We start from the raw sequence: 23,981 nt of genomic DNA on the forward strand, positions 1-23,981 counted from the left end.
AGCAATTTAATCGATTGCCATTTACTTCTTTACTAAATACATTCAAACTAAACACATCTGCATTCATTAATACATCCACTAATAGACATAAATTGAATTACAGCATGTTACTAGAAGTTGTTAATGAGCTGAACTCAGTTCTCAGGATGTACCTTACCCTCTTATTTTTCATTATTCTTCTGTAGAAAATGAATCAACATGTACTGACCAATCAGATTCACTTCAGTATTAACAGCAATGTGGTATAAACATGGGTTAAAGCAGCATTAATTAATACAAGCATAAACTGCTTTGTTAAATTACTTCTGTTTTTATTAATTCTGGAGTTTATGGTTTGTTAATGTTAACTAATTCTGTAAGTTACTTAAGGGACTCGTAATGCAAAATGTTCCAGCATTATGTTATATCCAACCACAGTGTAACCGAAATCTAAGTATGCAGTAAGAGAAGAAGTCAGTTACTCCCCCTTTTCACATAATCCTCCACTGCAGTGCGATATAGTTACTGTGCTGAGATATAGTGCCTTGCTCACCTCAAATCCATCCAAGACCTGACAGGCTGACCCTTGTCTCTCTCAGGTTCTCTCTCTGTCTGAGGGACAAATGTTCAAGCATTGTGCTGCTTCTGAATGACAGCTGTTGTGTTGAGCTCTGACATCCTTGCATATCTCAAGGCCCTGAAGGAGAAGCAGGACATCATGCTGTCGTGAGCATAATATTATCTTTCCTTCACTCATCTGGCATAGTGTCTCTATGACCTTTACCGACTGTCACCAGGGAACCCACTGGGTTGGATGTAAAACACCTGGGGCTTTATTGGTGTACTTGTCTGTCATTAATTCACTTCATTCTAGAGTATTCGCTGAAAGCATCTGCATGCTGTGCACACAGCACACCTCGGAGATCAGACATTCTGAAGATGAAAAGAAGTAAACAAGAGACTGTCTGAATGTATCCATATGTTTCCTAGGACCATTAAATTCCTACATTGGTATGCTCACCTCATTCCCAGCCACTAGTCCCCATTTTCACAACAGGGATATTTTTTATACCCTTTTGACACTTTTCCAGAATGCTGTCCCAGATTTGTTTTGAAAGCTCCTTGTTCTTCATGATGCTGTTTGTTTAAATATTTCCTCTAACAAATTCTGGGGCCTTCCAGGAACAGGTGTATTTATAGGGGGTATAAAAAGTCTATACAACCCTGTTAAAATTGCAGGTTCTTGTGATGTAAAAAATGAAACCTAGATAAATCATGTCAGATCCTTTTTTCACCGTTAACCAACAAAATCCAAGCGAACAATAAATAGAAAAAATTAAAGGGGGGAGGATACTTACAGTAACCTGGTTGCACAAGAGTGCTCACCCTTTTATAATAGGACATGCGACTATGCTCAGAGTTAACCAGTTACATTCAAACTCGTGTTCAAAAGTTATCCTCATACGCTTGTCATCAGTGAAGTGATTCTGATTAACCCCAAATAAAGATCAGCTGTTTCTGTAGGGTTTTCTTGACAGTCTTCTCGGTTTCATCCAACTTCTGAAGCCGTGGTCTGGTTCTCTTTAGCTGGGACTGGAGCTCTAATCAACATAGAGGGAATCATGCATAGCTCCAAACACCAATCTATTTTGGCACAAAACCTGCAGGCCTCTTTTATACAGCTGAAGATGAAGAAGAATGTGATGGTCCAACATGATAACGACCCAAATCACAAATCCAAGTCAAAAAAGGAATGGCTTCAGAAGAAGATCAACATTTCATAAGGCCCGGACTGAGCCTGGATCTAAATCAAAAATCTGTGAAATGACCTGAATAGAGATCTTCAGAGATCCCCGCGAGATCCCCTAAAAATTTCATAGATCTGGAGCATTTTTGCAAAGATGTGTTGAATTAAAATGCCAAATCAAGATGTCCCAAGTTGGTAATTGTGTTTTAATGAAGTATAACTTAAGGGGTGTGCACACGTATGTAACCGCAAGTTTTCCCCTTAAAATCTGTTGTTCATTGGAATTTTGTTGGTTGCTAGGTCACATTTGTCATGTCTATACCGGAATCTGCGTCGCACTCCGTTCCCCAGAGTGCACCACGGCCTACAAACATGGCCACCACAGACTATGAATCCCAACAGACACACTCCTTGTCTTGTTCAAACTTGCCCTACGTTTGCTCACGTTTGCATGTCCTTTTTTTTTTTTTTTTTTTTTTTTTTTTTTTTTAAATAACAGCAGTTTTGCAACTGCAGCCATCTCTGCCGCCTGAAAGTATACTTCACCATCAGCATTTAAAAAAAAGGACAGGCAAACAAATCGAGATCATGAGACAAAAATTGTGGTCATCATAGGCAACAGGTTAGGCGATTAGCAAACAGGATAACCAGGGCAAGAATTTAAAAAAAACAGAGAGACAAAACCAGATAAACCTATACTGTAAACGAACACATCAGGTGAATACACGACACTGCACAACTCTTTGCAATGAATGTCCAGAGTCTGTACATATAGTGTGTGTGCATAATCAGTAAAAGGGTGAATGTGAACGTGAGAATGGAGTGTGTCTGTTGGGATTCGTAGTCTGTGGTGGCCATCTTTTAGGCCGTGGTTCACTCTGGGCAATGGAGTTCAAGACAGATTCCAGTGTAGACATGACAACATTAAAGGTGGGAAAAGATCTAGCATGATTTATCTTGGTTTCAGTTTTTACAACTTTTTACAGCAACCCTGCAATTTTAACAGAGATGTGTAGACTTCTTGATTCATTGAATATTTCAAAAGAATAATTTCAACAGTCAAATTATTATTATTATTAACATTTAATTAATAGTTATTATTATTAACATTTAATTAATATTTTTTAGCCATTTGAAGCCAGTTTCAAAGTCCATTTTTGGATTGCAGCAGTGCCAACTTGCTGTCATATTAATCAAATTCCCCTTCATGCAGAGTGCTCCAAGTGGTTATTTAAAATAAAAATAAGCTTATTTTTGCACAGAATGGTTGTGGTTTATTGTATTGCTTGAGTCACTTAAAATTATAATGTAGTTCTATGCATATAGTATATCTTGATTTATTGAATATTAAAAAAAATAATACTTTTAAAACTAATTGTAGCAAATATTGTAAGTAGAGTAGCATAAGTAACAATAAAATGGATAATCACCATGTTTTGTATCATAATGTTTTTATTTATGACATAAGAATTTATTTATTGTTCAGGATAGAAAATTAGTTCACCAATTTTAATAAATAAAGCTTTAATTAAATCTAAATTCTGTTAAATATCATTCCTTTGATTTCTAAAAGTAAATAAGAAATAACTATAAATAGAGTTCACATAGCAGCTGAGGTTGCAAAACGGTTCAGTTTTCTACCTGATTATGCCCTTAAATGGCTTTATTAACAACAGAAGACACTTCCATAGTTATAAATGTATTGCATATTGATTGTACTGTAGACATGAAAGTGTAAGTGAACTAATATATGTGGGCAATGATACTTCTGAATGTTTATAGAGTTTATAATGTTATTAGGTGCAACTAAGTTGTGTTGCTTTTATAGGTAAACTACAAAAGAATTTTCTCTAAATGGGCAGTAAATGGGCTTCTGAGATTAAATAAATTCTTGCATATGGAATGGAGTATAGACTACTAAAAACAAGCCACCAGAGCTGGACCCATTCTCCAAGCAATCCCAAAATGTGGATTCAAATAATCATTGATGACATCATTACAGGAAAACCACCGCCTGTAAGTGCTCTACCTTTGCGGCACATGCTTTGAAGCTTCAGTACTCAACGTCATCACTAGTGTGTATCTAAGTAAGTGTATCTGTGCTCTCTTGGTGTGATGTACACAGCACTGCACGTCCACAGAATGGCTCCAACTCACAGCACACAGAGCTGATAATAACAAACTGGAAGGCTTGGGGTAGTTAGCTAGCTAAAAATCAGAGTGAACAAAAACAGCTCTTCAAATGACCAGTGGACATGGCCAGGCTCAGATGATCAAAATTAGCCAAACCTGTAATCACTGCAAGCTGTAAGCTAGCTAATTAATGTAAACCTACAAGATAAAAGAAATATAAATATAAATTCCTCAGTATGGGTAAGATCAATATTAGAGTTGCATCATTGTATGTATGTAATCCTGGAGATGTTGCCACTTCTAATCTTTATTTTAGATTGGATCCTGTCACTCTCCTTCTTTGTTTGCAAACTCTCCAGAGTTTGGCTTGACAACCAGAGACACCACAGAGGGTAGCTGTGGTTGGCATTTAAGAGTATATTCAATGTTCATCTACCTTGTATAATGTCTCTGGATATGGCATAATGACATACGACTGTGTATAGCTCATGATTCTGAAAACTCACACCAAATACTAGCTGACAACTCTAACTTTGAAAATTATTTTTAGGCTTCCCATGGCAACTTGCAGAACAAAATCACTATGTTTTTGTTCATTTTTTTCTCTAATGTCTCATTAAAGCGGCTTATTAATTCATTTTTTTCTCTAATGTCTCAATAAAGCAGCTTATTCATTACATCCTACAGCTATAGAACCAACAAATTCAATCCAAAGCTTAAATATTTTTGAACATTAACAGATATGACAAACATTTTCTTATTAGATGACCATCTATAGATTTTGTGTATACTTAAATGAAAAAGTGTGGGCTATTCAAATCCAACAGGCAAACAGCATCAGCACCCTTGGCCTAATGAACCTCTGATATTTGAACAGTAAACATGGTGGCACACAAAACAATACATTACTCAAGGTATCCTCATGATGGATATACACATGAGCACTAATGAATAAATCTCTCTTAGCTATTTGCCTTGAACCACTACTCTCTGTTTTTTTCTCTCCAATCTTCCTCATCTCTCAAAGGCAAGCACACTGAAAGCTAATTAAATTTCTTTGTCCTCATTTCTTTACAATATCAAACTCTTTTAACACACAGTCAGGCTGCTATTGAAAAGCCATGATGAAAGAATAATGTGGGGTCAGATAGAGCGCGCAACAACTGTACCAATGCAGTAGAAGGAAAATGTGATAGAGAGACTGAGGAGGCAAATAAAAGAAAAAGAGGATTTAGAAAGCAGGCTTTTGATCCATTGTAAGGCATACACAAGCCCTCAAGCCTAATGTATTAATAATGCTCCTCATAGGACATTTTGCAGATGCAGGTAATAATAAGATTTTTTAGAAATGTTTTCCTCTAAAACAGGACACAAAAATGGCCTAGACATCTGGAGATCTGTGTCCAGTTTCAGGTTGCAAAACCTGGTGAAGTTATTTATTTATTTATTTATTTATTTATTTGTTTATTTATTTTGAGTCTGTTGAAATAGGATGAAAATTGAAATCAAACTTTACAAACTACAAAAGAAGGCACTCACTTTCTCTTATGGTTTTGGTACTCTAAATGTTATGGACAGCCAAAGACATGTCCAAGTGATTGTCCATCTTTACAGTGTATCAGCTACAACATATTTAAACTGACTGCTTTTTTTAGTTTTGTTTGTGTAAATTTGTCTAAGTAGCCCTGAACACCCCAATATTATCCAGGGGTCTCATTTATCAACTGTGCGTAAGTATAAACTGTGTTTACAGTTCTGTGTGTAGAATGTGATTTATCAGGTTATTCTTTCGTGTGAATATGTGCTTACATTTAGAACTACTCCTGACCATGTGTATGCAGAAAAGTGTAATCAATGAGCAGAGCAAAAGGCGCATCTAAAGATTGATTGGAATGGTACAGACAATGACTGATCTTGGTTTGCTCGAAGATTTAGTACACACAGATTTGTTCACAGAACACGTTTCTCAGGAATGCAGGAATCTCTTTGTTGAGAGAGATGAATGGATCATCAGTTCATTTTATTTGCCCAGTGCTAGCAATGTGTACCACTTCTGGAAAGGTCAACAAAACATATGCATTCATGTCACTCACAATGCAACATGTTACATTTCTAAATATTACAGCAGAAAAGACCAAAAATGAGGGAATTTCGTGCCATCAAAAATTTTTACAAGTAAGTTGGGTAGTAGTTTGCACAAATGTAGCTATAAAATCGTTCAGTTTTGAGGAATTGAAGTGTAGTTGAGCTTCTTGAATATTGTGTCCAAGTGGCCATGTGGAAGACACAATTCAAAATTTTGTAGAACAACACATTGGGACTTTGACTTCAGCAATGTGGTATTGGAGATGGCTGACTTATCTCATTTCTTGTTTATTTCTTAGAAAAAACATTCATCAAAGTTCCAAATAAAACATTTTTGTTTTGTTTTTTGTTCGCGCAACAGTGTCAATGAAGTTGTACGCAATAAGCAGTACTGAAAACAGGCTATTGGGTTTTGTAAAGGAAGTTAACCATATATGGCAATTATGGGGTTCATATATGGCAGAGGTGATTCAGTATTTACTGAATCTACTCAGCTGTATATGAAGAAGCAACAATTTTGTTCAGTCATATATATATGGTTAGATTTTTTTCATGATTTACTTTTTTCCAGTTTAAAAAAAACATAGATAATACCTTAAATAATATTCATCGGTCTCACTGGGCTACTGCAGTGCGGGACACTGATTTTGTCAGTTGGACAAATCATGTTTAAGCAGTTTCAGTTGCACATTTATGTTCTTAATAATGGTAGATATACTGTGTAATGCTGTGGGAAATAGTGTTATTCTATACAATGCAGTGATCCAGTTGCCTTTCTTTTCCTTAATGTATAATGAGTGTACTGGTTCCGAAAACTGAGCAGTGGGTTTTCGCAGATCTACAATTATGAGTACAAGGCTCTGCTGGATGGTGTGGAGACCGAGAGCATGATGGAGATCAATCCTGCCAAACAGTTGGAAATCCTCAGAGTGAGCAATGGCAGTGAGGAGGTCCTGGAGGTCCATGATTTTCAAAATGTAAGTGTGGTTGGCGTAATATGTAAAAGTAATATGTTGCTTGTCCAAAAAAAACAACAACAACAATAACAACACGAAAATACGTGGAAGGATCTAATTAGCCTCTGTGGTTAAAGAGGAGATTTTATTCTTTCAGAACCATACATTCAAAAAATATGGTTGTAAAAACAGAAAGCAGCCCAGGCTTTCTGTAACCAGAGGAATCAGAAAGGTTTTGACAAGAAAAGCAGACATAAGCTATGAAAAGCAGCACTGCAATAAGCTATTATATAGGGACCAAACACGGAGGTCTATACAAGATAATAAAACTCCAGAAAAATATTATTGAGATTACTTCTGTGCGAAGCATCCAGACTGTTTAACAGTTCTAGGGCAGCAGAAATCATAAGCTAAACCAAACAACACTTTTTTCAAACAAACCACTACTTTCTTCTATTTTTTCATGCTAAGACTATAAAAAAAAATGTTACATAGTCAGGATGTAGCTGATGGACCCTTTATCTTTACACGTTCATGGGTATGTATAAAAAGGCAATATTGCAGTAGATAAAGTGTGTTACCCTTTGGACCGTGTTGGATTATTTTCCTTTAACACCTGTAATAATGTTAAAATCCACAAAATCACAGGAAGTTATTCTTTTAAATGAACAGTAGTATGCACCTCTGAAAGGTGTAAAAATGTTTATTAATTAAAAAACTACCATTAGACTGTCCTTAGGCAAAAAAATGCATTAAGCACGCATAAGAATAATTGACACTAAGAAAAATCATATTGAAAATGTTCAACATTAAATATTTTACAAATATACATATATTTGCTGAACAAATCTGAAATATAATTCAGGCTGACTGAGCATCCCTTCACTATAATTACTGTGTTCTGGAATGTTTTCTACGTCAATACACTTATAAGTGTTACTTATAATCAGGCTTTCTCAGGCTAGGATGTCATCTGTTTTTGGAAATGATGTGTGTTCTCTCACACCTGATCTGGCAGTGCCACATGAAAGCATGCAAGTGAAATGCAAGCGACTGAAACATCACACCTTAACTTACGGAAAACATATTGTTCCAAATGGAAAGCTGTTTCCTCGTGTCTATATTTAATCACACTAATGAAAAACTTTATCACTGTTCCTTAGGTCAGATGCTTTGCATGTTGTTATCATTGTAAGGAAGTGTCTTTTCTTGATTTTCTGCATGTCCAGACACAGCAATTTGCTCATAGCTTCAGAAAACTAGCCCTTCATCTGTAAAGTAGCATGCAACACTTTTTGGTTATTTGTTAGCACTTTTCTTTCAGTGATGATCTTTATATTCCAGGTATAGTTTCTCATCATGATGTATCAGAAGTACTGGTATATGAGGAGGAAATTCTCCTACTGCAGTATTATTAACATAGTCAACACATCCACACAAGATGCATCCCATGTAATTATACCTGGAAAAAACTGTTCCTGTTCCTAGCCTTGCTAATGCTTATAGGGATATGAAATTTGCATGATTTTCACTTCAATGCATGGTTTCAAAAAATGTTTTCAAAAATGGCTTCAAAAAAATTAATTATTAAAACTTTTATTTACTATATTGTACTATTTTCTAAACAGATAAAAGACATTACAATGCGATAATCTTATATTATGTCACAGTGCCTGAAAGATATAGATCATTGCTTTCCTCTTTTCAGATGAGGAAAAAATGAATGAATTTTATATGACAGGCCATGAGGGGCACTCTGGAAAAAGCTCCTCACTGAGCTGATGCTTGTTTATCTGCAGTAATACTGCCCTGACATGCTTCTGTTGGATAGAAAATTGTTTCTGTAGGTTTGTTATTTACTCTTGTAGGTTTGGGGAACACAAACTCATGTAAAATTCATAGCAATTTTAGCAAGCTAAGGTAAGATTTAAAAAAAAAAAAAAAAAAAAAAGAATGGATGGATGGATGAATTAGAATCAGAACAATATGAAACAGGCAAGTAGATATATAACTTGGATATTATACTATACTATAACTTGCATGCATAAACCAACAAAAGTACAGATATGCTACAAATATATAAAAGCTTATACAGAGAAGATATACTCCAAAAAGGGCAGTGGTGAACAATCTGAAACAGAAAAGAAATACAAGAAATACAAAAAGAATCATTTCATTCAATTCCATTTGAATGAAATGGTATGAAAATACGAAGACGAACCACATGCCTAACACTAATGACTGATCTATTTCCACAATTGTGTTCAAATTTGTATGAATTTGCTATCAAGACACCATAATGGCTTTTCACATTTTTTTGCACAGATTATCCAATTTTAAATGCCTAATATTATATAATTTTATATAATAAAACCATGTCCATATTTCTTAATTTTACTATATCTTGTGAAGGGACTGACAGGTATCCGTTTTGCCAAACATCAAAGATGCTACATCAGGACTCAGACCAGGGAGCTGCCCAAACTGGCTGATGTAGACCTGAAGAAGGCAGAGTTTGAGGTATGTTGAAGCCTGCCAGCTCTGGGTGCATTGGATCTGCTGATGTGCTCCTGGCAAAAAGCATAAATTTTTGCAGTAAGAATAATAATAAGCACCCTGATGGTCTAGTGGCTAAGGATTCTGTGCTCTCACGGCAGCAGCCCAGGTTCTATTCCCAGGCAGGAAACCAACCCAGCCCCTGGGAGTGTACTCTCAGTACTGGTCCCAAGCCTGAATAAAATGGGAGGGTTGCATCAGGACAGGCATCCAGCGTAATACCTGTGCCAAATCAACATGTGGACCAATGATCCACTGTGGCGACCCTTAAGGGGAGCAGCCGAAAGAACAACAACAAGAATAATAATAATATGCAGAAACAGATCCAATAAATGCTAAAATAAATTTAGTCCATATCATCCCCACCCTCTTTTTCTCATCTTTCTTCAAACACACCTCCACTCTTCACCCTTCATCTTGCCTCCAGCATTTTTCAAAAAAGTATAAACTTGGGTCTCCAGTGCACATGAAACCATCAGAAAGTCCACAATCCCATAACCCCTTTGTGGCACACATCAAATGGTGTTTGCCGTCAATCCTGAGCTAATATTAATTTTTAATCATCTCCTCTGAAGGCTCAGTCCAAATAGCCTTAAGGAAAGAGTGAGGTCCTTCAGAAAGGTAAGCCATTAAAATGGTATTTGAAGATGTTTGCTCCGTAAATTTCACTTGACTCAGGGTTGAAGTGATTCATTTCTTTCTTGGGACCTAATGGCTGTCTGTGATGCTCAAACTCTATCAGTCAGACAGCCAATTTATTGGTAGCACTGAAAATAACAGGCAATGTGCTCTGTATTGGAGTCTCTTTCAGATATGGTTTTAGTCTCAGCCATCTCAAGGTTCACATTTACCATTGAGGAATGAAACTCCCTGCACCTTCCTATACTGTAGTGAAGATAAGCAGATCCATTGTCATGTCAAGCCCCAAAATATCCTCTTTGACTCTATGAGCAGAAGGTATTATAGAGAAAAACAGCATGCAATTTCTCTGGCTCATATTTTTAATGGCTAATCCATGTTTACAGATGCTAATTATGAAGCAAGCACCATATGTCGCTGCCATTTTCTTCTTTTCACACATTGTGAAACCTAATTAGACTTCAGTTCAGTCTTATTGAGAGAGTGAGAGACAGGGAGAAAGAGAGAGAGATCATGCGGAATTACAGAAAGCTGTACTGACTATCAGCACACATCCTTCTAAAACTAAACTAGGATCTCTTAATTTAATTTAGGACACAGATTAATATTTTGTTGGAATATGCTTAAGGTGTGAACTTTCTAATGGAATGGTAATCAATGATGACATTAGTTATCATTCCTACCCTGTCTTAATCTTCCAGGACTAAAATAAACTTGGCAAAAACATGGAGGAATCAACTGCCAACGTGCTACCAGGGAGAAAAAGAAAGGGAGACGGAGTGAGTGAGTGAGTGGGAGAGAGAAAGCTACCTGGAGATAGTGTCAGAGAGAGAGAGGTGGTGAAATAGTAAAGTAGGTATGGATTAACACTAGTATTATTAGCTGCTAGTGCAGTCTGTAGGGCAGGCAGCTGCATTCCCCAACCACACTGCAGCTCGGCAAAACAATACAGGCTAAGAAGAATCTGCACACTGTTGATAAGAAAATAAAGCAGCCTCCACATACATCCAGGTGAAAAATATGACTAGTTTTCTGCCAGTATTTTTAGAAATTCCAAATTTTATTCAAGGAAATGATGAAAGAGGTAATCCCAGAGCTTCCCTCCAGTCACTCACAGCCTAAATGCAACTGATGAAATCACAGTCCTGTTTATGGCACAGCCAGTGCAGCAGTGTCTCAGTTTTCTCCCTATCTATTTGCTATTAATTCCATAAGACAATATACTATAATAAATTATAAAACTTTATTCTGAGCATTGACAGTGAGAGTATATTTATCATGAAGTCTGGTTAGACAAGGGTGAGCATGTTTATTACTACTCTTCCCATTAGTGGATATTCAAAATGTAAATGTAAATGAGGCAAATGTAAAATGCACCTAAATCCCAAGAGACAATCACCCCTTGAGTTTATTGGTGTAATTTCTCAAATATAAAATAAAAGTCATGTTGCAGGACCAGCAGTCTAACCTCTATTTACTTATGAGGGTGGTGTGCTTTGCTTGAGCAGTTAAGAGACCCAATTAAGGGGGTGGCTGGAGAGGGTTGGGGGTTGGGGGTTGTGAGTGCCACTGTGCTACTTTTAATTTCAGCTTTAAAACAGCAGCCTCTGCAGCTCTGCACAAGCTGTCCTCCGAGTCATCATTAGTGTAGTGTGATGCTGGGGAGTGTGATGCTAGGAAGTGAGGAGTTAGAGCAGGGGTGATAAGAGTCAAAAAATGATAGAGTGGATGGTGTTTTTAATAAAGAACAACGTCTGTGGCTTCTAAATTGCCACATTGATATGGAGTGTCAATTCACAACAAACAAGATTGGGCACCAAAAAGGACTTCTAATAGAGCCTAAGCAGTGGGATGAAAAAGGACGGAGGGAAGGGAAATGTGACCTAATATAAATGGTACCTCAAACTTTAGCCCCAAGACTCTACATAAAGCTTAACCAATATGCAATCAAGCATTATATTGAAAAGAAATCACCTTGTAAAAACATTTGTCATGTGAGCCTTTCCTCTGTTCTCTTGGCTAATTAAGGAAATGGGGGGTTATTTTTTTTAGATTTGTATTTACTTTTACAGTGGTAAAAGAAAGTAAATATTTTATGGAATTACATTACACAAAGTGCTTCATATATCATCATTAGATAGAATTGACATGCCTTCCTTCATTAGGTACATCATTAAGTGATAATAGTGTTCTTTATGTCTCAACTACAATATCAACAAATTAAATATGTTAATACTGCTCAGTCTGCATAGTGTTAAACTGCATAATGTTTCCCCTGCCAACAAAAGAACATCATTAATATCAATTTAGAAACTTCTTTTACCTTTTCCAACACAACTAGATTGCAAGTACTACCTGGAAAAAGGAGTACTAAAATGTTTCATATTTAAAAAATGGAATAGTGCTGGAAAAAACTGCTATAGTCTTACAGAAGTTAAATGGTATATTACAGGCATTGCTGGTAATTAGTCTATTTAATGTAGGATAAATGAATGAAGCACAGTCCACAGGTGTATCCAGGTTGGGCCTATAGAGAGAGGCTGAGAATAAGTGTAATTTATGACCTGTCTGCAGGTTGGTGAGTCTGGAGAGGTGACTATGCAGGTGGTGGACTCTTATGTGTGGATCCCTGCGAAGCAGCCTATCAGTAACAGAGCATTTTTGCAAAACTCCAAGATCTGGGAAATCTGCCAAGAGCTGCCCATCCACTGGATGCACCTATCTCCGGTTGGAGGTACTTATAGTGGACCAGTAGTGGGCTAGTAGTGTACCAGTCAAGCTCTGTATCCTTTACACCAAACCACTAGAATACCTTGTTATAAGACCTTGTTATAAAGTAAACTTGAAAAGTGAACAGACGTTTGAGGCAGATGCTGTTATCTGGCTTTTTTCCATGTTGTCTCTTTCCACCGTATGATTTTCAGTCATCTGGTACAAACAAAAGCTAGTCATGACTAACAAGATGGATTTCAGACTTCTCATCATCATTATTTAACATTTTTAATTCACAGGGAAGCAGTAAACTCACCTTTTTAGTAGAGAATCAGTACTATCACTATTAAGTCTACCCTAGGAAGATTACTGTTAAACTGTAGCCTACACTAATTTTAGATGCACAGCCCTTTGCCTGTCTCTCTGTGTTCCAGATGCTACGTTCAGTGATGAAGAGGATGTAAAAATGCAGGACACCCTAGAGACACAGGCTCATGCAGTACGTCAAGCTAGGGACATCATGGATGAATTGCCAGTAAACGACTATGTAAGTATGAGCTTTGAGGCACTGTGTGAAGAGACATGCTCAGACCACTGAACTGGATATTCATGATTTCTTTCTTCATATAAATTGGTCATTAACTGGACTTCCCTATTTCAAATTTAAAACAGTCTGTGTAGACCACAGGGCATCAGATTTGCTCTATATATCTGATTTAAACTAGGCCAGTTCACTCCCATAGTGTCTAGCACTTAATGGAAAGGGATATTTAGCCTTCAAAGGCAGCACGGTTCCCTAAAGCCTTTGCATGAGCCTTTCTTGCCTTGCTTTTTTTTCTAATGCAGCAAGAAATGTACAAAGATTGCCTCCCAAGATCATTCATTAATGAACAGATATATTTATTAACCATCCTTTAATTATCTAGGCAAGATGAATCATGCAGCAAAAAAGTTAATTTTTCTCCCTCATAGGCAAAGTAGACATTCAATCATTAAATAACTCTGACTTTTTTAGTCATGATATATACATAAATGCTTTGAAACAGCCCCCTAACTACTGTCTAGCTTCTGTTCTTAGACTAGGGAGAAGATGGAGTTCAGCAAGAAAGAACCTTTAAAACAGGCACATTTATCTATAGAGGACCAGGAATGCCTCACCTGGTTGCCTCATCCAATTGCCTCAGTGTTTGGCTTAATTGAAGTAAGCTCAGAGATGAAACCTCTTTCCCTTTTGAAATACCTCTACTTCTATCAGCTGGGTAATACATACCAGTCCAGGCACTTCCAAGACTAGGCACAGGCAGGTTTGTGGTTGTGTTTGTGGACGGGATGATAACAAAGGCCTTTGTGCACACTGGGTAGGATATGGCTCTATGTTAATGGTGGCTATATTAAGGTCAGTACCAGTGGGAAATCTTTCATTCTGGCCTTCTTTCTAGTACCAGTAGCCTTTAGGTACTGCAGGCAGGATCATTTTCAAGCAGTGGTCCTATAAACATCACACACACATTTTATAAATAATCATCAAAGTTTCTGTGACAGATGGCCCAAGACATATGAGGCTGACCTTTCCCCACTTCTGTCATGCTGATGTGTTTCATGTCAGTGCAGCCCTGGAAACTTTCACATAAGAAACTATCATCCAACAGCTTGGAGGAAATTGCATTATGGTCCTTGACCTAAATTCCCAGAATAAGTCACTGATGATTGAGTGTGAGCCCGATCAGCCCTCAAACTTTTGAGTATATGATAGTGCTCGGTGCAGTGGCAGGTGGAACGCACTGTGACATGACTTTTTTTTTTTCTTGTTTGTAGATTATTGATCAAACACTACTGCCCTAAACCTTTGTCATAGTATTAGAATGATTAGTCTGATAGGTATTCACTTTATGCACTGCTTTATCAAGGGGCAGTTGGCAAAAGCACTACATACCATAGTGTTCTATTTATGGAATCTTCTAAAACGCTTATGTGTGACAGAACTAATTGTTTCATGCATGAAAGCATGCATTATTCAGTAAGCAGGAGCAACAGAGTAGCATGTGTTTAACATTATGATTAGTCCTCACATAGAGAATGGTGCTTAAGGCATGTTTAAGAGTTGCTTATTTTAACTGTGAAATAACGTTAAGATGTGCAAATTCAATAAGTGACAGCAAGTTGTGCCCTGACAGAATAAAACAAATAAGCATTCTGTTCATGTTAAATGCCATTTATTTATATGGTTGTCTGGATCATATAAAATATAAAAGAATTTTGTACTTCTTTGTACTTCTACTTGTGGCAGAACATCTTTGTTAATAACATTTATTCTATATTACTTTTGCTTAATTGTGACAGGTTTTTCCATTGCATTTCACTTCTGATCAGTGCTAGCTCTAAAAACATGAAGTTTCAAACATGAGGTGATTGATTTACGCTTTAAAAAATTTGTATGACCTTTATTCATTTAGCCTTAAAGAACAGCACTATTCATTGTGCGTTAGATCATATTTCATTATATTTCACAGTAATATGTACTCCTCTTATTTCTTGAAAACTTCCAGCTTTCATGCAGCTGGGGGCTTTCTGTGTGTACCCAATAAAATAATCACTGCTGCACTGACAGCGTTTGTGCTCATCCTATAATGAATTATAGCTCTACACTGAGAACCCAGACCTGACAAACATTATGAATCAGTAATTGCTACATGCATTTGTAAGAGTAATAAATCAAACTGAATAGGTATCGCCATGCTTTCTCATACTTTTCTCTATGATCAGAATAATGCAATTTTCAGACTATTCATCATTGTTTAGTGTGTCTTGGCTGTGATACTAATCACAGTGACTCCAGTGTATAGAAAGATGAAGAGATTGCCTGGAGAACATATGATAAGGGTAGCCATAGTTATATTAATGTGCTGGGATTAAAACAATGCTTAGATCAGAGTGACAAATTGCATCATTTGCATTGTATAGCAGAAGAGACATCTGTGCATCCCTCATAGATCAGTGGCTTTGGCTCTACAGCAGTGTTTTTAATCAGACAAATAGCATTATGTTGTCTCAGAAGGGTCTTTGGCTGCTGGAGATTAAAATGCAGTCAGATGAAACAGAGTTGTTGAGTCAAGGGCACTATCTGCTCACACAGTGCTATAGAGTTAAGTGGCACTTCTCTGACTCCATCTTAGTGTAGCTGCTGATCAAAGGCATGGCACTCAACCCTAGCATGCACTCACTAATACAGTGGAGTAGACCAAGGGGCATTAATTCTACCCAATTTACCTTTTGCCCAGCTTTCATTTAGCCTTTCTACAAGTTATCATCCTACCCAGGAGAGCAAAGAATTGGGTCCTTCTTAGGAGATCATCTATTAGCTAATTAGTTTAGTAATGTGCTATCTGCCTTAAGTTAAGGTCAAGGAAATGCACTATGGTATGTGCAGGGTTGAGCCATAAAGGAATACAAGTAACACAGTTAAGTATTCAGAATGCAAGATCTGTAATCAGTGATGTTTTGAAAAAGTGTTTGCATTGTGTAATAGAGAGCGTCAGTAAGTGGCAATTGGTCAACACACAACCATGACCAACTGGCACTCTGGTTTGTGGAAACTCTGTTCTGTTAATTAATGCAGGACGTAAGGATACATTTTGCAATTACAAAAGACAACACCTTAATATATTGTTAATATTTCACAAACAGTAAGTTACCTGATAGTCCTATTTTGGCCAGTAGTATTTTCAGCACCTGTTTAACCATATCCCAACACTATCACAGAAAAGCAGAAAACAAGCATGTGTCAAGTCATTCACACACACACACACACACACACACACACACACACACACCTACTGCACTATGTTGGCACTGCTGCTGTTTGAGTTCAAAGCTTTAAAAAGAATCAAAGCATTATATGCAAATACAGGCTCTGCAGCCATCACCAACAGCAAACCCAGTTAGGATACCTTCTTATTTCAAAGATATTCCTTTCAACAAAAACTGTAAATTTTAATATGTTATAACAAGTCAGGCATGTTATAACAAGTCATGCATGTTGGTACTTTTGCTGGTTCAAACAATCAAAGTGAAGTAATTTGTCTGATTTACTTCAAATTAAGTACATTATCTGATTTAAATTAGGATAGATCAGTTGAGAACAGGCAAAGTACTGATGGTGCAGCAAAAAAAAACTTTGTTCAAACAACTTGAGTCGTTTGGTCTTAAAAAGGTAACAAAATTAACTTGTTATGCACTACATGTAAACAATACATTACTAAATATATTTATGAAAGTGAACTCAGTATTCAGCCAATACTTCTTCAGAGTGTATGTAAGCGAGGTTTATATGCTCAGATAAGCTGCTTGCCACTTATATTGGCACGCCTAAAATCAGATGAGAATAGGGGGCTAGGGATGAAATAAATCATGTAAGCATTTGAATGGCTGGCAGTTTCACAATCCCGCTGTTATAGGTTGAGCAGAGACACTGCAGTATCATAATCCCACCTGTCATAATGGAAAGGTCAAAAGGATCATGCACTATATCCAGCATTCCTTTAAATGCTCTTCTGATCAGACCCACATCTTTTAATATCCTTCTATGTACTCACCCCTATGGGCTCAGCATTTATTTGTTTTTCTATACTGGCTTCACCCTGACAACAGCTCATGGGGTCTGTTTCAGGAAAAGGTCTGGAACTTTGGCATTGTACATTTGATATTTAGGCTAAATGTAAGAAATTTTGGATTTGGAGAGGTCACATTAATAAAAGAGTGTCTGGAAGAATGCATGTCTACTTTTCAGTATGTAAAAATATCTTTATATATATCGGATTTAAAATTAGTGATAGAATTTTTTTTTTATTCAACAAATTTATATTTATTACTGTAATCATCAAGAACAGAGGTAATCTCCTAATATCCTGCCTCTGTTATTTATCAATCATCTGTCGTCCCTTATGTCTAATGTGTGTCCTCTCATTCCTGTCCTATCTCTCCTGCTCTTATCACTCCCTCTATCTCTGAGCAGCTACAGCCACATTATAGGTTTGAAAAAAGAAAAGTTAGAAGTTCCGCATTGAGCAAGGATAATCTATCATCAGAAATGTTGCAGACAGTCAAAGTCAAAACCAGGAAATTGGGAAAATGAGAATACAGAAAACAAGGCTTGGATTTAGCAAAACAAAACCATGACGACAAACTCAAAGAGATACACAGAGGGTTTAAATACTCAAACTAATTTCAGGGTAACACGAAACATGTGGACACAATCAGGGAAACAAACCAACGTCAACAAGAGGGTGGAAACAGGACTAAAACAGAAACCAAAACAAGCACAAGGTACTCGCTGCTATCAGAAATGTGACATGAAGAGGAGAAATAGTCACTAAATAGCTTCAGTTTTTGAAAATTATAACAGTGTCATCTTGATGTTCCTATAAAAACGATGTTGCTTAATTTAGATGGTTTATTATAACATATTTATTTTCATGCCTAATGAATAGTAATAAAGAGCTGCATTATAAAATATTAGTTTTCTAGGGTTTATTTTTTAAGCCGGACCATCTATCTGTCATGTAACTAAACTAATGTTTTCCTAGCCCTTTTGCAGTAGATTTACTAATGCAGTCAAACTATCCCTGCCTTCCAGTGATAAGCGAAGAAGTTACACAGGTTTATACAGCAGTATTTTGTAATCATTTAACTAATCAAAAAAGGGCTCATTAGACAAATATTGAAAAGGCCCCCTAACAAATGCTGTTAAGCCCGAAACATGCCACAGTCTCAGCCATCTATGCAGTACTCATTTGGACTATTGCACTGTTTAGTGAAAGGAAAAGATATGATGATTTTAAATAATAATAATAATAATAATAATAAACAGGAATTATCTGGATGGGGAATGCTGAGACCAGACTTGCCTATTCAGCTGTAACTTAATTAGAACCCGTATACGGGCCTTCAGAGCATCGATTAATCAGTAATACACGTCATGAGAGTAATTTACAAAAATTTTGCTTTGGTAGTTAGTGGTAATAGTTCGCATTTAAATTTTACAGTAGTGAAATGGATCATTGAGAAATGAGGATTGTGAACAGGCAAATTTAAAAATATTTTAAAAATATTAAAAAGAAATTTGGTCCAATCGTTGAAACATCATGAATTTGGTGTGTACATACAGTACATTGCAAAAGTCTTAGGCACCCTAAGTTTTTAAATACACATTTTGTCTTAGATGTTTATTTTATGACTTCTGCATTACTGCATTACTGTAACAAAATGAAATGTTACAAAATGTTTGTATGTCAGTAAATAAAGTAACATATAACACCACTTTCATCTTTAAAAAATTAATAATAAAGTCTGACAGGTTTTAACTGCAAAAACGGAAGCAATCATGACAGTCAAAGTTTCCAGAAGAAGCAGATTCTCCAGGATGCTTAGCTAAATTTACCAGCTAATTTATAAAACTGCACAAAGTGTACATGAGACAACTGATGTCTTTTTTAAATGCAAAGGGTTGTCACACCAAATATTGACTTTGTTTCTTTTATTACTGTTTACTGCTCTTTATAGTATTTTTATGGAGTAATGTTTAATTTCATTCTTTTGGAAGGCATCTTTGCCTTAGAGCATTTATTACATGTGCCTAAGACATACTGTAGTACTGCAAGACAGTACTGTATATTTATATAAAAACATACAATTATGTGAATTTAACACTTTTTTTATCAACTTTAATCTGCCATGGTCTTAAAAATGATCATGTGATGTGACCATGATTCTCCCTCTAAATAATGTATTAGCTTAATAAACTTATTTTCTCAACTCAAAAAAGTACAGTAACATCTTTAGAAAAACATGGATGCATTATTTATGAATTTCTGTAAAGCGTGGACTTATATTTCCGTCTTATATTTGCACTGCCTTACACTTTACAGGCTTGATTTTTAACTTTTCACATTAGTATTCACTTGAGCATACTTAATATTTCAGCCACAGAGCTTAGATATTATTTTATTTTAATGTGGTTAGTGCCATTATTGGTTATGCTAACTGATGAATGGTCACAACAAATAATGAATGGAACACATGGTTAAGAAAAGATCAATACACAATAAATAATGATATAAGAAATTGATATATAATGTAAACACTGTCAAAGTTTATTTCACCCTAATCCATACAGTCCGTATAACTAACCTGCAAATACAGCCTTTTCAATATTCATGGTTGTTACTCACATAACACTTAGACTAGTTTTTAATGTAGTGCAAAATGAATACCAATACCAATCAAAACAGAGGGCATTGAACTTACATCAGTCTTAAAGGCACAGTTTAAAAAAAACAACATACTGTTGAATTCTAAGGGATAGAGAGAAACTTGAAACTGGTTATTTCAAAACGAACTACGATTAATTTTGGTACATAAAACCACACATTATAGCATTGTATGTGGACTTTAGAATTTGGGCTCTTTAAACATGCACACAAATTTCACCTAAGCCTAAGAGTTTCCTAATATTTTCAAGGTCACTCAAACTGAACAGGCACAGAATTGACCAGCAAAGAAAAGCAGGACATCATCACCAAAGTCCATTATAAAATTTGTAATTAAACTATAGATGTACAGATTAAAAAATAATTTGCACTGGTTTCTTGGGGTCATACCACATGACAGCCATATACGGCAACTACAGAGCAGGTGAAAGTAAAAGGTAAAGGTTTTCCATATTTCCAAAGTCTTGCGAAGATGTTTCCAAGGATTCTAGAACAATTTCAAACAAGTCTTCAGCATGGTACTAATAGCTGGATGGTCAAACCACATAATCAATACATTAAAATAATCAATACATTAAAAAGACAGGAAAAATTAAAGTAGGTACATATACATGGGAGGTACTAGATGTCACTGTAAAAATTGCTGTAAATATAAAATTTAATGGCAACCGAAATACTGTAAAATTTACAGTAAACAACTGTAAAGTATATTTACACTAAAGTACTGTCATATCATAATGTTGTATAAAATAACATAACCCAGTACACTTGCTTATCTGGCTGATACAGGATACAACTGAGCTGAAGGTTAAGGGTCTTGCCCAACCATGACAGCTTGGCAGTGCTGGGACTTGAACACACAAACATCTGATCTGTGACACAAAGCCTTAACCACTGAGCCACCACAACAACACTGCCACTTGCATTGATTCAACTACTTCCACCACTGAATTAACTCCATTAGAAGATTATATTGAATCAGTGCAAGTTGTATGAGCTAGTTGTGATGGCTAAGTGGTTAAGGTTTTGTGTCACAGATAAGAAGATCATGTGTTCAAATCCCAGCACCACCAAACTGTCTTGTTTGGGTCCTTGAGCAAGACCCATCGGTTCAGTTGTATACTGTGTCAAGCAAATGTACTGGGTTATGTGTTAATTTCTAATATGTATGATATTACAGAACTTTACTGTAAATATGTTTTACACTTGTTAACTTATAGTTCTTTATTGGCAACGCAGGTTGCCAGTAAATTAAAGTCAAATATACAGTAAAGATTTTTTGTCTGTTTGTTTGTTTTTATACAATGTATGCATTATGTCTTATTATGCATTTTATTTTTTTCTAAAGGCCAAAAATATAGCTGGACAGACTATATATATATATATATATATATATATATATATATATATATATATATATATATATAAATGGTGCTGTTTAGTTGTTTAGCATGAAGACAGACTGCATTGATTGTACTGTATACTGTATTCTATTATTGCATTAAAAGCCGCTGTCAGCTAGCAGACTAAAATAGTTGCACTCGCTGGCAACTCGACCATAGGGGCAGGTGGGACAGAGTCCATCCATAGCCCCCTGCCCTGAGAACCAAAGTAAGTAAGTAAGTAAGTAAATAAATAAATAAATAAATATCTTCCATTTTAGGTTTTTTGTCTTGAGAGTTGAAAACATCTTACAATTTAGAATTTTTTTTGTATGTCCACTGTAGTAGACAGCACAACTTTAATTTGCAAAAACAGTCAGCCTTGACAATACAGAATATATAGGTTTAAGCTAAACAGTTACATTAATTTTAACATTCTTTCATTCTGCAGTTGTTTTACTTTTTATTTTCAATTAAATTAAATTAAGGACATGAATATTCATCTCCAACTATGTTAAAAATGTTACTGGGCATTCTACATGATTATCCTGCAGTTCAACAAATGTTAACGTTACATATAACTTCATAAAGTCCTCTTTCACAATTCCATACATTTTAAATTCTGTTGAAATACTTATGATATCTTTTGGGTGACGAGTGATTTAAAAAAAAATGACATTTGACATACTTGACAGATATGCACCAAAGTTGCATGCTCACTGCTCCGTTTAGCTTGGTAGGGTTATTATTGCACCTAGTGATCCAACTGCAGTGGTGGCTTCTCATTACATCTGCAGAACAGAATTTTTTTCTAGGTAAAATCAATGGTTTGTGTGTTTGTTCTTGGACTCCCTTGCTTATCACCTCACCTCTTACTCTTTACAGAGTGAAATTGGTCTTCAGCTGGACAGCAGCCTGGATGAACAGGGCTACTGCTGCCAATACTGCCGACGCGGGTACCGCTTCTGTCGTCGCTATCATGAGCCACTGCTCGGCTACTGGCCTTACCCTTACTTTTATCAAGGAGGCAGGGTCATCTGTCAAATCGTCATGCCATGTAACTGGTGGATTGCACGGATGCTGGGCAGAGTGTGAGAGAGCAAGAACCTACTAAATATGGTGGTGTGCTGCCTAGGGGAAACTCCACCTTGTGTCTGTATCTTATGTTCTGATCTGATCTTCAAATGTTGCGTAAAAAAATGTTCAAATATTTAAATTCAAAACTTTGCATTAAATCTTTTTTTTTTTTTTTTTTTACTGTTCTCAATGCATGATTTTGATCACTTTTACTGTTATCATTCATGCAACAGACATTCAAAGAATATGTTTTTTTAGCCATAAAAAGTGTGTGGAGAGGAATTAAAAGCTAATGGCTCTTTATTGAGAAATCAATTATGAATGTCAATAGAGTGCTCTATAAATTTGTATCGTCTGCATGGCTTCCACTATGTCTTAAGCCCCTGTTTGGTTTATGCTCTAATCAATAGTAGATTAAAGGCATTGTATAATCTTGTATAGACAATATTGATTTACATATAATTGCAGTACACAGAACTTTATTAAACTAAATCAAGGCACAACTTGCACAGACTGTGGGCCTTTGTTTTTATTGCTCTTTTTCTATCTCCAGTACAAATTTAAATCTCCCTATGACGTCCCACTTGTCAATTTACATATTAATCAAATACCAAGAGCAAAAAGTACAATTACTCCACACTAAACTGTTCTATTGCATGTATTTTTACAGTGAATGCTACAGTCTCTTCAGAACGTATTGGAACAGCAAGGCTAATTCTTTTGTTTTTGCTATGCATTGAAGACATTTGGGTTTGAATATCAAACGATGAATACGGATTTCAGCTTTCATTTCCTGATATTTATATCTACAGGTTGATGTGTTAAACAACTAGAACATGGCAACTTTTGTTTGAACCCACTCATTTTTCAAGTGATCAAAAATATTGGAACATGTGACTGACTTGTTTCTTGTTGCCCAGGTGTGCCCTGTTAGATTGATTGTTTAAACAATTAATAGCTCTGAATGTCTACTCTTGGTTTGAGCCCTGGGTTTCACCTGTGAAGAATGCATTTGTTGTTAAAAAGGATAAACCAACATGAAGACCAGAGAGCTGTCTATGGGAGAAAAAAGCTGAGAAAAGAGCAAAGATCAATCAGAGCCATGCAACCAAGTATTAAGTGTTATTTACTTTAAAACTTCCTGTTCCAATACTTTTACTCACCTAAAAATTGGGTGGACTGCCACCAAAGGTGCCATGTTCTAAGTTGTTTAGCACATCTTGTATTCAGAAAACCACAGTTACAAATGTAACTAGCATACAGTGTGGGAGCATTTAATCAGTGCAGTCCAGATAAAAAGTTAAGCCTATGGGGCAGACTTAGAAGTGAGAATGTTAATGGCAGTGATATGTTGGGGCACTCCACATGGAAGTGTTGCAAAATAGTTGCTTTAAAGGGCCTGTCTAAATGCTCATTAATCAAGAGAACTGCCAATGGACACTGAGCTCTG

The 23,981-nt window shown here is 36.1% G+C and overlaps 1 protein-coding gene across 1 annotated transcript in view; it reads left to right on the top strand.

The window, feature by feature from the left end:
- Window positions 1–23,040, top strand: part of tnmd (tenomodulin) — a 41,269-nt gene extending 18,229 nt beyond the window's left edge. The window contains exons 3-7 of the mRNA XM_026917577.3: window positions 6,781–6,921; window positions 9,313–9,420; window positions 12,670–12,829; window positions 13,242–13,354; window positions 22,340–23,040. Coding sequence (XP_026773378.1) covers window positions 6,781–6,921; window positions 9,313–9,420; window positions 12,670–12,829; window positions 13,242–13,354; window positions 22,340–22,549 — 732 coding nt within the window. The 3' untranslated portion in view covers window positions 22,550–23,040. The remainder of the gene's footprint in view (window positions 1–6,780; window positions 6,922–9,312; window positions 9,421–12,669; window positions 12,830–13,241; window positions 13,355–22,339) is intronic.
- Window positions 23,041–23,981: the final 941 nt, after the last annotated feature.

Source organism: Pangasianodon hypophthalmus, chromosome 7, assembly GCF_027358585.1.
Source record: "Pangasianodon hypophthalmus isolate fPanHyp1 chromosome 7, fPanHyp1.pri, whole genome shotgun sequence".
Classification (NCBI taxonomy): domain Eukaryota; kingdom Metazoa; phylum Chordata; class Actinopteri; order Siluriformes; family Pangasiidae; genus Pangasianodon; species Pangasianodon hypophthalmus.